The sequence below is a fragment of the Sesamum indicum genome, linkage group LG9 (genome assembly GCF_000512975.1).
Source record: "Sesamum indicum cultivar Zhongzhi No. 13 linkage group LG9, S_indicum_v1.0, whole genome shotgun sequence".
NCBI lineage: Eukaryota > Viridiplantae > Streptophyta > Magnoliopsida > Lamiales > Pedaliaceae > Sesamum > Sesamum indicum.
In genome coordinates this window covers 2,087,181-2,102,420 of record NC_026153.1, presented here as the reverse complement: position 1 = coordinate 2,102,420, position 15,240 = coordinate 2,087,181, and the positions used below count along the sequence as shown (strand labels likewise).

Here is a 15,240-nt window from a genome sequence, read left to right as displayed (position 1 = left end):
CTTCATCTCACATCTGCTGATATCCCAAACTACAAAATCTATCATCATGATGCAATAGATCCATTTGATAATGCTCACTGTAATGAAACAATACGAATCTCTATCTTTTATCAGAACAGCAAGTCTTATGGAACAAAATATGGAATATCGCCCTAGAAAGGGCTATTGCTTATCGTATTAGAATAGTGACTTTTGCCATATTATTTTACGACGTTTTAGCATTAATAAGAAGTATCTATGATTAATCGGCTTAACGATATTAGTTCAAGTGCCAATTTTACATATTTATGACTGCCCTTTGCAGCAGAATCATGCAATAAGCTTTTTCTTTCCTTTACACATCTGATCCCAGTCTCACTCATTAATTGTGAATTGTTGGTCCATCATGAGAAGCAATGGTTTCCTGATACTTGTGTCATCCACACAAGACTTAGAAGTTGAAACACAAATAAAGTGGACACGAGAATGAGTGGGCAAGAGCAGCTGCATGGGTCAACAAAGGTGTGTGATATTACCATACCTACTAGGACAATCCAAAAGTAATCCAAGATAATGACTTGGACAAGAAATCTTATTCATATTGCTACGTATATGGCTCAGGACGAAGGACAATTGAGATTTTTCATGGACACATAAAGGGTCAACTCGGAGGAGACTATATGGTCGAGTCGCTAAATAATTATACATCAACTTTACTAATGAATTGGTGCTGACGAACAAAATTGACAGCCATATCATCTAGCATTTGCATCAAAAGATGAACTACTGCAATCAAGGGCCATTAATCATCAAAACGACTAAAGTCTAAAAGCTTCAAAATTTCAAAGAAGCAACATGAGATGCCAATTGCATATATGTATGACCATACGAACTACCTTGGGTGTTAGAGGAGTACTGCTTGAACCGAGATTTTCAGGAAAACTACGACTAACAGCACGGCGATCGTCATTGAAGGCCATATCAAGAGATGATATTAGACTTGAAGGCAGATTGATCTGCAAATAGAAGTTTGATTACAAAAAATTATCCAAATGGGTGACATGCATCATGCATAGAACAACTTATGAACAATCTGGCCCGTACCTTATCTAAAGAAACAGATGGAAATGAAACGCCTATAAAATATCCAAACACCATGCCCATGATTGTTGTTATAAGGAGTCGTGCACCATCATTTGACTTCTTAAAAACCCCACTGCATATGGACAGAAAATGCAGGATTAAAAACATTGTTCAAAGTCACTTTGCATTGTAAACCAATATGTGCAGCTCCACAAACCTGCGAAGCGAGGTTCCCATTATGATAAAAGAAGTTGCCCGACTCGAACGTCACGCACTAGGCACAGTCACAGAAACCGAAATCCTGAGCAACAATAGAGAAAAATATCGCATACTTTAATACATCTGAATTTGCACTCCAGAAAATGGCAATCCTGCAAAACAAATTAAAGACATAAAACTAATACAGCACATAGGTCCATCCATACTCAAAACTTTGAGCTCTCATCACCCAATCAACTATCTCCTTTGAATGAAATTTTTCTACTAATCAAGGCAATTAAGACAGCATTCTACAGCCACCTTTCCAGTCATTTCAAAGTATTTCACGGGCGACACAAAAATACAAAATGAATTGATACTGAATCACCAAAAAGTTAGAACATCAAGGACTTCAATTTACGTTCCAGCATTTACCAAATCAAGACTGAAAAACTCTTAGTTCGAATTTAAATCTGCGAGGCACAAGTCCTAAAGCACATGCTACCAGAAGCATTATCAGAAACTAAACATACAGCGATCTGTGCCTACTCCACACTAATCAAACTAAAACTTTCTCAACTCATCTGAAATTTCAAGTAAATTAGTGATTGAAAAAATAAATAAATCTTAAACCCGGAGGGAAAAAAAAATAAAAAAAATCGTCAAAATGACGAAACCAATTCAGCCCAGACTATTAACAAACAAAGAGGAAACGACAAACTAAAATTCACAGCAAAAAACTGAAAGATCGATAATCTCAATCTCTTAAATTCACAGAGGAAAAAAGCATAGGAAATTTAAGAAAAAACACAACAAACACCAAAACTGAGAAAGTTCAGCAACAACGGAATCAGATTTTGAAACCCACGTACAGCATAGAGAAAGAAACCAGGGTTTGCGAGGCTTACAAATTAGGCCAGTTGATTGGTAGGGAGGGAGGGAGGGAGAGAGAGAGAGCGGAATAGGGGTCTTTCGTGTTCCTGAGAGATCGTATGAATGTTTGGTTTGTTGCGGGCGACAATGAAATTGAACATTACTTCACCTTTCCCCGAATTTACCTTTCTACCCTCCCAAAAAAATAATTCTTTTTCACGTTAATCATACACTATCTTAAATTAAAATTTGAAAATTTTTGTTGCATTATTAGCCATTACCTATTTCCAAGGGACCAATCCCGAAATTAAATAAAAGATAAGACTTTAATAATTGAACAAAAATTGGCATCATATATCTCTATTATGATCTCAAATTACACTATTATCGGGACCCACTTTCATATTGAAATTTGTCGCCTATTTATTTTATCAAAATTTTTTAAAAACTCAGCTCAATGCAAAAATTTACATATCTAATACATTACAAAATTCGTTTTATTTCAAAACCTTTATAATATTTTAATATCTAAATTCATATCGATAAAAATCGTATAGATCTTTTAGTCACTTGCAACGGATAATTCTGATCGTGTTTTAATTTTTTTCAATAATTTTGTAAGTACTTTAGAATTATGTTGTTGTAAGTACGAAATAATATCCACAAGAAATGGAATATTTAAAGTGAACATGATTATATGATAGATTTTTGACATAATAAATTAAAAAAAGTGATCTAAGTTGTGACATATTCTAACCCAATTATATACTTTATTCCCCTTTATCTCTTTGCAAATCTACTTTCAATCGACCACTAAAGGGAGCATCTGCAGATTAAATTTGTTAATGTACTTACGTGTAACGTGTGGATTATATTATTTTCAAATTTCATAATATATTTATGAAACTGTTAATTTTATTATTATTTAATCTATTATCCAAACATTATAAGCTCTCAATTAAGTTACATAATTTATTGATTAAAACATTAATATTGAAATATACTCGAAGAAAATTTGTTGATTAAATTACATATACACACCAGAGAGAGGTCAACATTATTACATTAAATATTCATTATTTTTTATTGTCACAAATAACTTGTATAATTTTATAAGAAGTAAAAATAATTTATGTAAGTATATCATAGATTACTAATGTTCCTTTATACATAATTTAAAGAGATAATTACACTTTCTTCATTTGAAATTTGGCAATTAATTACATGTAAATCCCTGTTATTTGAAAAATTACATATAGCATCCTTGGTGTTTGCTTTAGTCTGACAAATAATTCATCCATTAATCTAAATTCATCAAATTTTTCATTACTAACAAAAAATCTGAATTAAAATTGGTATTTACCATTAATTGACTTATTATTGACTTATTGCAGGTCAAATAATTTTTTTCCGACTATACTATAGTTATAATGGTGAAACCTCATCTCATGCATTAATGCATAAAGACATATGGGATAGTTTGTTATAGAAATATTTAATTGACTTATAATAAATTTATAATAAATCAATTAGATGTAAATATAGATTTATTTTTTCAATTTTTTTGTTAATATCAACAAAACGTTGATTTTTAACTAATGAAGAGATCTATTTGTTTATGAAAACAAACATTATAGTGATAGATGTAATTTTCATATCATAGAAAATTTATATATAATTTTATCAAATTTAAGGGAGGAGAATATAATTATGCGTAATTTAAATTAGAGTTTCATTTATTAAGATTTTGAATGAGTGTGGGAAGTACTTAGTACCTAACTGGACTCACATCAATAATTGAAATTGAAGGGGACGGTGCAATTGAATCGGAGAAAGCGTGCACCTGTTCACTAATGGCTCAACGCCACCTGTAGTCCCTGGTAGGTAACCAGTTGAGCTAACCCTTTCATTCCAAATTCCTCCCATAATTCCTCATTTACATTGAATGTCACCTATTGTTTGGTTTTATTTTTCAAAGCCCTATTTTTAGTTTTATAATTATTTATATTAAGATGTGGGTTCATATTGATTGGATTTTTTTTACCGAGATCAAATCATAAATTAAAAAAAATATTTTATTATTATTTTTTATATATGTATTATTATGAAATATTAAATCTTTTCGTACAAATATATCATAATTCAATTTCAATTCAATCACGACTTTTCATATAAAAAATTAACACATCTTCAGTGCAAATAAATTTTATTATATCATGTATTTTTGTATAAAAAGTTGTTACACAAAAATATAACTCAATTAAATTTTTATTTTATCATACATTTTTTTGTAAGAAAATATATCATAAAACATACTAATACGAATAAAATAAAAATTGAACTAAAAATACTTAAAAGCAAAATTTGAAAGTGAAGATAAAACCAAGCAAGGTCTAAAATTTTTGGTTAAATTTTACGAACAAACATATTATTAAAAGTATTTGAACAATTATATTTGGATATCGTAAGTTTATATTTTAATTTTTTTTTCAAATACTTTTATAGCATTTTATAAAGTTTCAAACATCTAATAAAATGTTTTAGAAAGGTGAATATAAGATGCTTCTTGCTCAACTATATTAATTATCTATATTTTATTAGTAAGTGATAGCACCATTTCAATGTCTCTTTTAATTTTAGTATGCCATTTTTTAAAATTTTAAATTAATTAATTAATTTTTTAATTTCTTCATTTATCATTTTTTTTATAACTACCTTTGATAGTTGTTTTTTTCTTCTCATGCATTTTTTTTTATTTCCTTGATATTATTTATTATTTTTGTTTGTCAATATTTTTTTATAAATCAAAATATTTATATTAACTTATCATCTTAATATATATTTTTAAAAACTAGGCACATACTTTTGATGTACTATATTTACTAGTAATAATGATGCGAGAGTCTATGCAAACATCCAATGAACACGTCTTAACATTGTATTAGGTGCATAATTGAATATTTTTATTTTTTATTTTTAACTAAAAATTAATAAAATATTATTTAATTTGATGATTATAACTCCACCAAAACAATGGTAAATGTAACATACTAAGGTTCAACTAATTTAAAAAGCATCTGATGCCCTTTTTTGAACTTTACATGAGGACATATATTCTTGTCCTAAAAGGAAGTTAAAGTTAAAGCCAAAATGTCCTCTTTTGCCTTTAGAAGATACCTTTATTTTAACTTTCTGGATATTTCTAAATAGACCCTCATTTTTGTTTTTTTTTTAATGTAGACCCTCTAATTTTCTTTTAATTACATTACGGACATAGTACATTTTTCAGAAATATCTTGTGAAAATATGACAATTAAAGATTCTTTTAAGCATTCGGAAACCCTTTTTGTTTTATATCCACTTAAATATGCAATGTGATAAAGAAAAATAATATTAATAATAAAATATTAAATGAGGATTTCAAAATTATGATCCAAAATTGTTATTATTTAAATCATAAAATTTATTATTATAATAAGACTAAAAAAATTTATCACTTAATACATATAATTAAGGATAAATTGCAACGACCTTTCATGAGACTTGGCATAATTACGAATATTCTTTCATTGTTTGAAAAATTATAAATATTTTCCTAATGTTTGATGAAATTATGTGATTATTGGATGAAAATATGAAATTATCAGTTTTGCCCTTATTGTATTCTAAAAAAAATTATAAAGTTGTAAAAATACCAGACGAGTGGATGAACAAATTCGAAAACATTATTCGCTTAGTGCAAAAAATAAAAAATAAATAGAATTTATAATTTTTAGTCCATAAGGGCATTCTGCTTAATTCACCATGAAAATTGATAAAAACTTAATGAAGACCAATTTGGATTGAACTAATTGTTAGACATCTGTTAAAATCATGAGATATTGATAATTTTTCAAATAACGATGAGGTATTCGTAATTATACCAAACTTCATATGATATTGTTGTAATTAACCTATAATTAATTACAATATTATTAATAAGGTTAAACATATTCTTAATTGAAAATATAAAATTACATTTAAAAAAATAAAAAAAATTACACTTGCACTTCCTCTGATAATTTTTTTTTATAACTATACCCTTTGTATGAAAAATGCTACTTTCAAAAGACAATCTAATAAAAAATGAGCAAACTAATTATAAGTACAATTTTATGATTGAAAAGCAAAAACTATTTATCTAAAAATGGGTCCAATTAAATATATATAGACATATATAATTTCTGACATGTTGTCAGGATAATAATGTTATGCTATACATACATAAAATTTCATATCATATATATATATATATCCATCCACATGCTGACATCAATCAATTGACCTGTCTTACTTTTATACAACAACCTGTCATCCAGAAATTGGCAGATTTATTTCTAATTATTTAATTTTTTCATTTATGCAATCTTCAAGCAAAAGTATAGAGAAAAATAAGAGGAGGCTCTTGGACTGATTATTTAATAGAAAAATCTGAACACAATATGATGAACACCACATGCTTATTTTTATTTTTATTTTTTTTTATCACACGCTACTGCTTCCAGCTACTAATATATTTTCGTCTATGAGGCTCTATTTGTGTCTATTTATTTTGATTTGAAGGAAGAATTTAAAAAAATAATATTAAATGACTTAATTTAAAAAATAAAATTTATTTGTGTTTAATAAAAAATAGTTAAAATTAGAATCGAAGGATTTGGAGTATTTATATTTAAAATTATTTGAATAAATTTAAAAGATTACTTTACAATCATCATTAAATATTTAATTTACAATAAATTAGTTTTAAATTAATTTAGAGTAAATATAGATTTTTATTCAATATTTTTAATATTAATGAATTTTCATAATAAAAAATTTATTTATTGAATGAAAATAAATATAAAGAGTAATATAATGATATGATTATATGAAGAAAATTAAACTGATAAAATATTGAAGTGGTATGATTATATTATAGACCAAGAATTTAAAGCTACGAAATCAACTTTCAGGCCCACTCAGCAATCGCAAAATCGAGATTGACCACCTCTGTTGATGTTTTTTTGTTTCTTTTTTCTTAATAATAAGGATCAATTAAATTATTCATTATATTAAAATCTCTAAAAAATAAATATATTAATAAATCTAAAAATACATTGAACTATAACAAATAACAAAAAATACCTAATAAATTTTAAAAAAATATTATTAAAGCAGAAAATACCCTGAAATTCAAACTCAACATGGAAGAGTTTTAGGGCCCAAAACCTCTGATTTAATGTGTGAAGATTTGGTGGGCCAGTGAGAGGAGGATTGACGTGAATGTGAATGTGAATGTGTTCACTTTCAATTCCCACCAACCAGCCATTGCTTCTGTTGTTGGTTTACAGATCGCCACATATTGACACGAAACCTAGAAGTCTTCTCAAATTTTTTTTTAATTCAAATCAAATTTAGTTAGATCTGAATCGATTATATGGTAAATATGGCATCTTGTCTTATAATGGATATATAGTTTTGAAAAAATACTATGTGATTAGTTTGGTTCGATCAAATTTGATTTATGTCATAATTTTTCAGAACTCCTTAGCTAAAACCCTAAAAAGGAACAATTTTGCGAAACTTACCCCTCACCAATAAATAAATAAATAAAATAATTAATATTTGTTGAAATGTGTTTTCAGAATTAGAAAAGGAAAAAGAAAAGAAAAAAAGGGTATGTTAGATTTTACTTTTATTGACTGATTAGGAATTGCAAACCCAGGTTGGTTCACGCTATGGGCCAAGCCCAATCACTCCAAGACCGTCTTTGTATTTCGAGGCCCACTAATAGCTTTGTGAAGCAGGTCCCGCATAAATATGCAGACCGAATTCTGTTGTTGCACAATGGTTGTCGTACCAATGCGTGTATTGTGTATATTTATTTTTAAATTACAGTTTTAATTTAATTATTTTAATTTTTTTAAAAAAAATACGTGTCAATTATACATTAGTGTCACACTGAATATGATAGCAAATGCAGAAGAAGGATTCTATTTTTGTACACGAGGAAGGTAAATGAAGTAAAAAATGCAATATGACTTGAAATAAAAAAATCGATCCCAAATTTATTTATCCTTAGTACAAAAAATGCAATAGTGGCTAACAGGATTTTCAACCAAAACTGAATTATGAAAAAATGGAAACAACTAGGAATAGGAATCTTGGTCCAACATATTAGGTATTGTTTGGCTGCAATGTTACAAGCTCATGCACCATAACTCTTCACTGTATATCCTAATTATCCCCCTTACATGGGCCACCAAAATCAGGATCATTGTCTTTCTTTTTCCTTTTATGAATCCCACATTCATTTTTCAGTTTTTACAGTTGAGAATTGACTTTCCCCTGCCGGGACAATCTCTATTGCTACAATGAACAAATGTAAGAAACCAAAAAAGAATATTGGTAATAATCAGAATGCTGCACAATGTGAAGGCAGCCCTGTTTCATGATCCACCATAACTCTCTCTGTTGGCCTGCATTCTAGTACATCCTGTCCCAACTTAGCTCCGGCCGCCTTCAGACCTTTCAGCGATAATGCCTGGTTGAAGAGGTTCAATGACGGTAGCTTTGAGGCTGGAGGCAGTTTTCCATTAGGCAACAGATTCCGGAAGTCTTGGTTCAACAACGGCACCTCAAAGTCCGCCTTGTCGTGCCTAACGACGTTGTCTTTTGCACTGATATGAGCTCCGGGCTCCATGTGATTGGTCGAGAAGCTTGCTTGGTTCGGGAAGTTGGGGTACAGGCTAACGTATCCTCTGAGGTACATCATGTCTATCAGGAACTTCTTCCACGAGGCTTGCCAGCCGTTGGTTCTTGATTTTGGGATTTGGACAGGGTTTTGTTTGGCATCCTCGGTGAATCTCATGTTCATGTAGACATAGAATTCCCTCCAGTGTTTTGGGAAAAAAACTGCACCCCAACTGCAGGGTAGCTGGTGGAGATACGGTGTGTTTGGATGGATGCGTTTGAAGAACTCGGTTGCGTTCCATTTAGGCCTTTCTTTCACAACTTCAACCAAACGTGGGGTGTATAGGGAGATCGACGAGAGCTCAGGTAGAGAGACCTGAGGGTCGTAGTGGTAAGCAAGAAGGGCGTATTTGATCCAGAGGTAGTAGTAAGGTGAGACTTCTATGTCATCCTCGAGTAGTAGGCCAAAGTCGTCGTCTGAGGATGGATACCAGCTTTCACTGACTGCTCGGATTAGCCCTCCTTGGATGATTCGTCTACGAAGAATTTTAGGGCCGTGTGGCCAGTCAAATGAGTTCACTAGCTTTAATGTTGCTGCATCAACTTTGCTGTCCATGTTGAAAGTTATGGGAACCTCGTCTCCCAAGTAGTATGCGTTGCTCAGAGACTTCAGCAGCCTTGCGAGAGAATGAGCCCGGTTTTGTGTGATAATGCTTACTGATAGCCTCATCCGATTCCAATCTGGTCATAGCAAACGAAAAAGGTTAGAGGAGTAGAAGATAAAGAAACAAGAAAAAGCAATGGATTTTAGTACGAAAAAACAGTCTTACTGGGCAATGCTGTCGAGCGAAGATCAGCCATCCAGAGAGCCTTTGGGACTGAAGCTCTTGGTAAAAGGACCAATGCCGAACCATTTGCATTAGTCTCCGATGCCATCTTCAGAGCTTTCTTCACGTTTGAGTCGATATCTGAAACAGTGATCACCACGCTTGGGTTGTGGATTTTTATTAACCCTTTCATGCTAGCATACACAGCTTGCAAAACGGGCACCTCTGAGTTTGAAATCCCGGATAGAGCACCGATTCCCAGATCGAAAATCTTGAACCGTCTCTCCTTGCACACGGCCTTGGGCCATTTCAGGGCTGCAGCTGCATCTTCACAGGGGCAGAAGTTGCCCCCTGAGACAACGATATAAGCCTTTTTCCCAACAGTGCTTCTGAACTTTTCAAGAAGAGGGGACAGGGCTTTAACTTCTTCCACAGAGTGGGCGTAGAAGAGTGCATCGATCTTTTGTGGGTACATTGCTGCCCATTGAGTTATGTAACCAGTTGACAGGGCCTTCCACCATTGATCGTCTCGTACTTGAACAATGTCTTTGAAAATTACGGTTGTTTCAGATACATAAGCGAGCCTGTGCTCACTGTCGCCCCACGTTTCTTTGTCGTTCGGATCAACTGGCAGCACGAATGAACCAGCGTTTCTGTACTTCTGAAGCTGATAGCTGCATGCACATTTTATTGAACATTGATCAGAGATTTAAAGCAGAATTCACATTGCACAGATCTGTTTCTTACACTAAATATCTTTGTCATTATGTTCTTTGGACAGTGATTAACACAATAAATCTATGTCCAATCCAATTCTGACCAAGATTCACTAAATGATTATTCCTAAAAACCAAATAAGGCAAGAAATACGTCATAATTCCATCAGGATATATAGTCTACGATGTTGGCGAGAACTATAGCATTACCAGAAGTAATAATAAATCGACATACCTCAAGTGCAGATCTTCTCCGGTCATGAAGGTGAACGGTGTCTCGATGAAAAGCGTTTTGATAAGCTCGGCGGAAAGAAACCAAGAGCTGGAGAGAAAATCAACCTGTACAACTCTGTCGATGGTGATATCATAAGCTGGATCAGGCAAATAAAGACCAGCCTCCTTTGAACGGAACTTTCTATAGCTGGGGAATGTGAAGTCCTTCTGTCGAAAAGGCAGAATCCTCCCAATACTCCCTAGAACAGAATTCTTGTACTTCTCTGTTCCTGCTACATGAGACAGAATCTGCAGCATTTTCCTTCCAGGTATCATGTCATCATCCAGTATATATACCAGATCAGCTTCTGTCTGCAAAGCCATTTGGAACCTCCCGTAGTACTTGAAATCATAGCTTGAACTGATGAAACTGATTCTTGAGTTGTTATAGCTGTCCACTATTCTCTTCAGGGATTGCTCATTAGGACTTCCAAACGACAGCACCCAAACGTGATGAAATGGTAGTGTCTGGTGGAGCAAAGAGTCGAGTTGAGCACATAACGTCTTCCGTTTAAAATGGTTCAGAATGACAGTCACTTTGGGGACGTTCGGCCCACGCAAATCCCACTTGGATTTCATTGCCATTAGCTCAGAAAGCGTCTCAGTCCCGATTTTTGTTTTTTGGAAATCGAGCACCTCTTGATAGAGTTCCCTCTTCAACTTGATCATCACAGCATCATTCGACTTCTTCTGCACAAAATCTATCTTCTCATTCTCACAAACTTCTGATGGACTAATTGGTGGGATTTCAGCCCTGATGAGGGAGTTGGATTCTTGGTAATGGCTCACAACATGTGGGGTGACCATCAACTGCTTCCACTGCTGTGCAATACGCGTCGCCCATGAGAAGTCCGGTTTGGTCCTCAAGTCCACAGACGGGCTCATATAATACAGCAGAAATGTCGCATAAACTGCAAATGCAAACTGCAAGCACGTTAACACCGTCACAAGACGAGCCGAGGAGCCCTTTTGCCCTCTCAACTTCCCCTTTCCCCCCATGTATTCACTCAGCATTCCCTCCAAATAATCTCCATTTCTCGTTGCTGGATTCCGTGAAAAGCCCAGCATCCTCACAAATGCAGCAAGAATCACTAAAACCTGCAACATGTAACAGCATTTCAGTTAAATCAGCAGCAATTATACACTCAAAACAAGAAACAAACATCGAAATCACCAACTCTAGCACAATTCCTATCAAATGGAGAATCTTGCATATCCTCTATTTTTACCTTGATTTGACAAAACAGGCGGACAATGAGCTCTTATGAAGTTCGGTTTGTAATGAAAAGTGTGCAAGTTGATTAACATATATAGAGAATAGAGGGGGGCGGACAGAGAAGTGTGTGCTAAGCAATAAAGTGTGATGAGGGAGGCCATGGAAAACGCAGCAAAGGTCACATGGGGTTAGCCCCTAAGAATTATAAAAGTAATGAGCAATGTGAACGAGCGCTTCCTACACTTTCTTCGCATATGGAAAAAAACTCATCAGGGGGGACTAATTAAAAAGCCTGCTGCGTCGCCGCGAAAACAGGCCACCCCTGCATTTTTGGCACTTCAATTCAAGTTTTTTCCTATTGCATCAACTTGCATTGATGCCTGAAAATGGAAGACTTTTATGAAAAACAAATACATTCAACATTAAAATAAAAGGTAAGAAGTTGTATCAATTTCAGAAGCAGCTGAAAATAGAATTTATTAAAATAATAGTTGAATTGAGAATCCTAGAAGCTGAAGCTACTGAAAAAGCTCTTAAGCTCTGAATCTCAGAAGCTCCAAGAGTCAGATGTTTCTCTTCAGGACAACTCAAAGCATCACATTTTCCCAAGAAAACTTCATAAAAAGCAATTGAGAATCATAAGTTTGTCAAACCTCAATCCTCATAATCAGCAAAACCACTAAACTTAATTAGCACTACAGCTTATTATTCTACTTAAAAACAAAAGACATCATAAATACCTTGACAGCAAAGAAATAGATACGAGGGAAGGGACCGACGTCGAGCCCTTTTCTTCTTCAGCAAAATAAGCTAAAAGCTGGTTAAGAAAAGCTTAGAACATGCAGCTTATGGAATTAATAAGCTACGTAGAGATGTGTATAATTAGAATGAATGAAGATTGAGAAGGAAGAAACTTATATGTAGGCAAAAAATAGCAGGATGGAGGAGGTTGACTTTGAGCAGCTGTCTAAATGTACGTACTATGTGAAGATGAACATTGCAGAAAAATACATTGTTAATGGCTTTTTGCCAAACTTTTGGCTAGCTGAAAGTTAAGCATAAGCTCTTCTTTTTTAGTTGATTTTTTTTTTTTTATAAAATAATTTGCTCGCATTGTGGAGGATTCAATTTCGTGTGGCTCTTTCTTGGAAGGAAATAAGCTGGAAGCTGTAGCCGTTTCTTGAGCTTATTATAATCACTTTTTATGTGTGATGAGATGAGACTTATCATATATTAATATTTATTAATTGTTTCTAATCTAAATATTATTGAAATTTTGATTGATATCTTAAAATTATGGTACAATTATTATTTTTTATAATGTCTGATTTTTAGGGATTATGGTGGGGGGCATTGTAGAATAAGTAATAAAATAGAGAATTAGGTAACATGGAAATAAATAATTATGATGAATTGGATTATATGTAATTATTTATGTATTTAAGTAAATGAAAAGCTTCAACTGCTACCTTGAACAAAATCTCAAAATCGAGAATCTTAGACTGATTAAGTCAAAGAAGGGAAATTATATTACATGCATGGGAGAAATAAGTGGGAAATAATAATTAAAAAAAATTTATGCAAATGTCATCATGTCACTTAGAAATTATAAATCCGAATTAGTTGAAAGTTTTTTGTATTAAATATAAGTGATTGAGGGGTTCTTTTTCTTTGATTTTAATTTTTTTGGGACCTCGTTGTAAAAGATAATTATGGAAAATGGTTAAATTTAGCTTGCAAAAGCTTATGAAATTGACATTTATCTGATATAAATATAAAATAAATTGCACAACAATTAATTTTACTTATTTTATTTCCTTCATATTTGATAACGATGTCTAAAATTTAAGCACACAATTCATCACATTGTTTAATACATTAATTCAAATTAAAAAATTAATCCAATACAACAGTAATTATGGTCCACAGCTACTTGAAAATTTTGGGAATTCACTAAAACGCCTGTACCTCGTTTATTAATCTCAAAACAAAAACTATCCGTTCATCTTTAATAGGGTTGTACCAATTCGATCTCGACCCAACTTGAACCTGAATATGTAGGGATTCACGATGACAACCCATCATCTCTAGATCAATAGCTCATGTGAATTAGTGCAGCTCGATTCGTCTATTAAATATTAGCATCTATGTCCCAAATACAATTTTTCTTACTCCATACTTTCGTACGGTATTTATTTCCTTTTTCTCCTATAATCTAGTTGACTTAAGTATTATAGGGTTATAATCAGGGTTCCTAGTATTGTTCTCAATATTTCTTATCTTGCGGGATATACTACAAGATTCCAAACTTACGTAAATATATTTGGACTTTTTCATATTTATCCCCTAACCGAACCTTCTAAATTCAAATATACATCCAATTTCAAGTTAACGAATACACTCAGATGAAATAAAAATATAAAAAAACTACTATAAAAATAGCAGTGGATCAACATTTATAAAATTTGAATCTATAATATTTTAATTATGGATTTTCAAACTTACCACTCAAATAAGAGTTCAGTTTGCGCAAAACTTAAAATTTCTGATCATCCAAGTTTATACTATAGACATTGGTAGCACGATTTATGGGTTCTTGGTTGGAGAATGATATATAATTATTACATTATTGCACAAAAAGGGGCCCCAAATCAGAAAAGAGGACGATTCGATTGAAAGAACTTGTAGAAAAGAAAAAGGGAGAGAGAGGAAAGCCTTTTTTAATGGACTTTCAACATTAATCAAATTGGGCATGCTCAACTTGAGTAGTTGGGGGTCAAACAACGTACATCATGCACAACATACACTAATTATTTAATTAATCTTAATTAATAAATTAATCTCCTATGTATTAAACTTTTTATGCCATAAATAACTTTATTATACTACAGTTCTTCATCCCTATTTTTTTTTTTTTGACTTGCAATAATTATACTAGGCAATAGAGGTCGGAATGACATCAAATGTATTAATTATCACTGTTAGTTAACATTATGTAATTAATTAATTATTATTAAAGAATAATATCCATACAAGAGCCTATTTAATTAAATTTATTTAAAATATCTTATAAATTTATACATTTTATAACATACTTTTAAAATTTATAAAGTAATTAAATACGAGCTTTGAAATATTTGGATAAAATAAGATTGTAAAATTTATAAACATACAATTACTTATGAAAATTTTGTAATTGATATAATGAAAGTTGATTGACTTTGTTAGATTTTCAAATAAGTTGAGAATTTCTTACTTTTTCTAAAAAAATTATTAAGTTCCCAATATCTTATTTTTCTGATTTTGTAAGCTTATTTTTAAAAAAAATTAGGTAACACTTTTCACCATCTTATAGTTAATA

At 32.0% G+C, this 15,240-nt stretch overlaps 2 protein-coding genes across 4 annotated transcripts in view; both read right to left on the bottom strand.

Moving 5' to 3' along the window:
- LOC105170284 overlaps positions 1 to 2,271 on the bottom strand; it is a 7,782-nt gene extending 5,511 nt beyond the window's left edge. Inside the window, exons 1-4 of one of the 2 annotated variants that reach the window (XM_011090973.2) lie at positions 2,169 to 2,271; positions 1,280 to 1,433; positions 1,084 to 1,195; positions 876 to 995 (exon numbers count right to left, since the gene is read on the bottom strand). In XM_011090973.2, coding sequence (XP_011089275.1) covers positions 876 to 995; positions 1,084 to 1,195; positions 1,280 to 1,299 — 252 coding nt within the window. In that variant the 5' untranslated portion in view covers positions 1,300 to 1,433; positions 2,169 to 2,271. The remainder of the gene's footprint in view (positions 1 to 875; positions 996 to 1,083; positions 1,196 to 1,279; positions 1,434 to 2,168) is intronic. The other variant, XM_011090974.2, reaches the window with a different exon arrangement.
- Positions 8,441 to 12,919, bottom strand: LOC105170283. 2 transcript variants are annotated; one of them, XM_020696569.1, is made up of 4 exons: positions 12,620 to 12,919; positions 10,626 to 11,761; positions 9,678 to 10,348; positions 8,441 to 9,588 (listed from the first exon to the last, which is right to left on the bottom strand). In XM_020696569.1, the coding sequence occupies exons 2-4, from the start codon at positions 11,729 to 11,731 to the stop codon at positions 8,570 to 8,572; spliced, it is 2,796 nt and encodes a 931-aa protein (XP_020552228.1). In that variant the 5' UTR covers positions 11,732 to 11,761; positions 12,620 to 12,919; the 3' UTR covers positions 8,441 to 8,569. The 2 variants fall into 2 exon arrangements, with proteins under 2 accessions (XP_020552228.1, XP_011089273.1); XM_011090971.2 differs by lacking the exon at positions 12,620 to 12,919 and adding an exon at positions 11,893 to 11,991.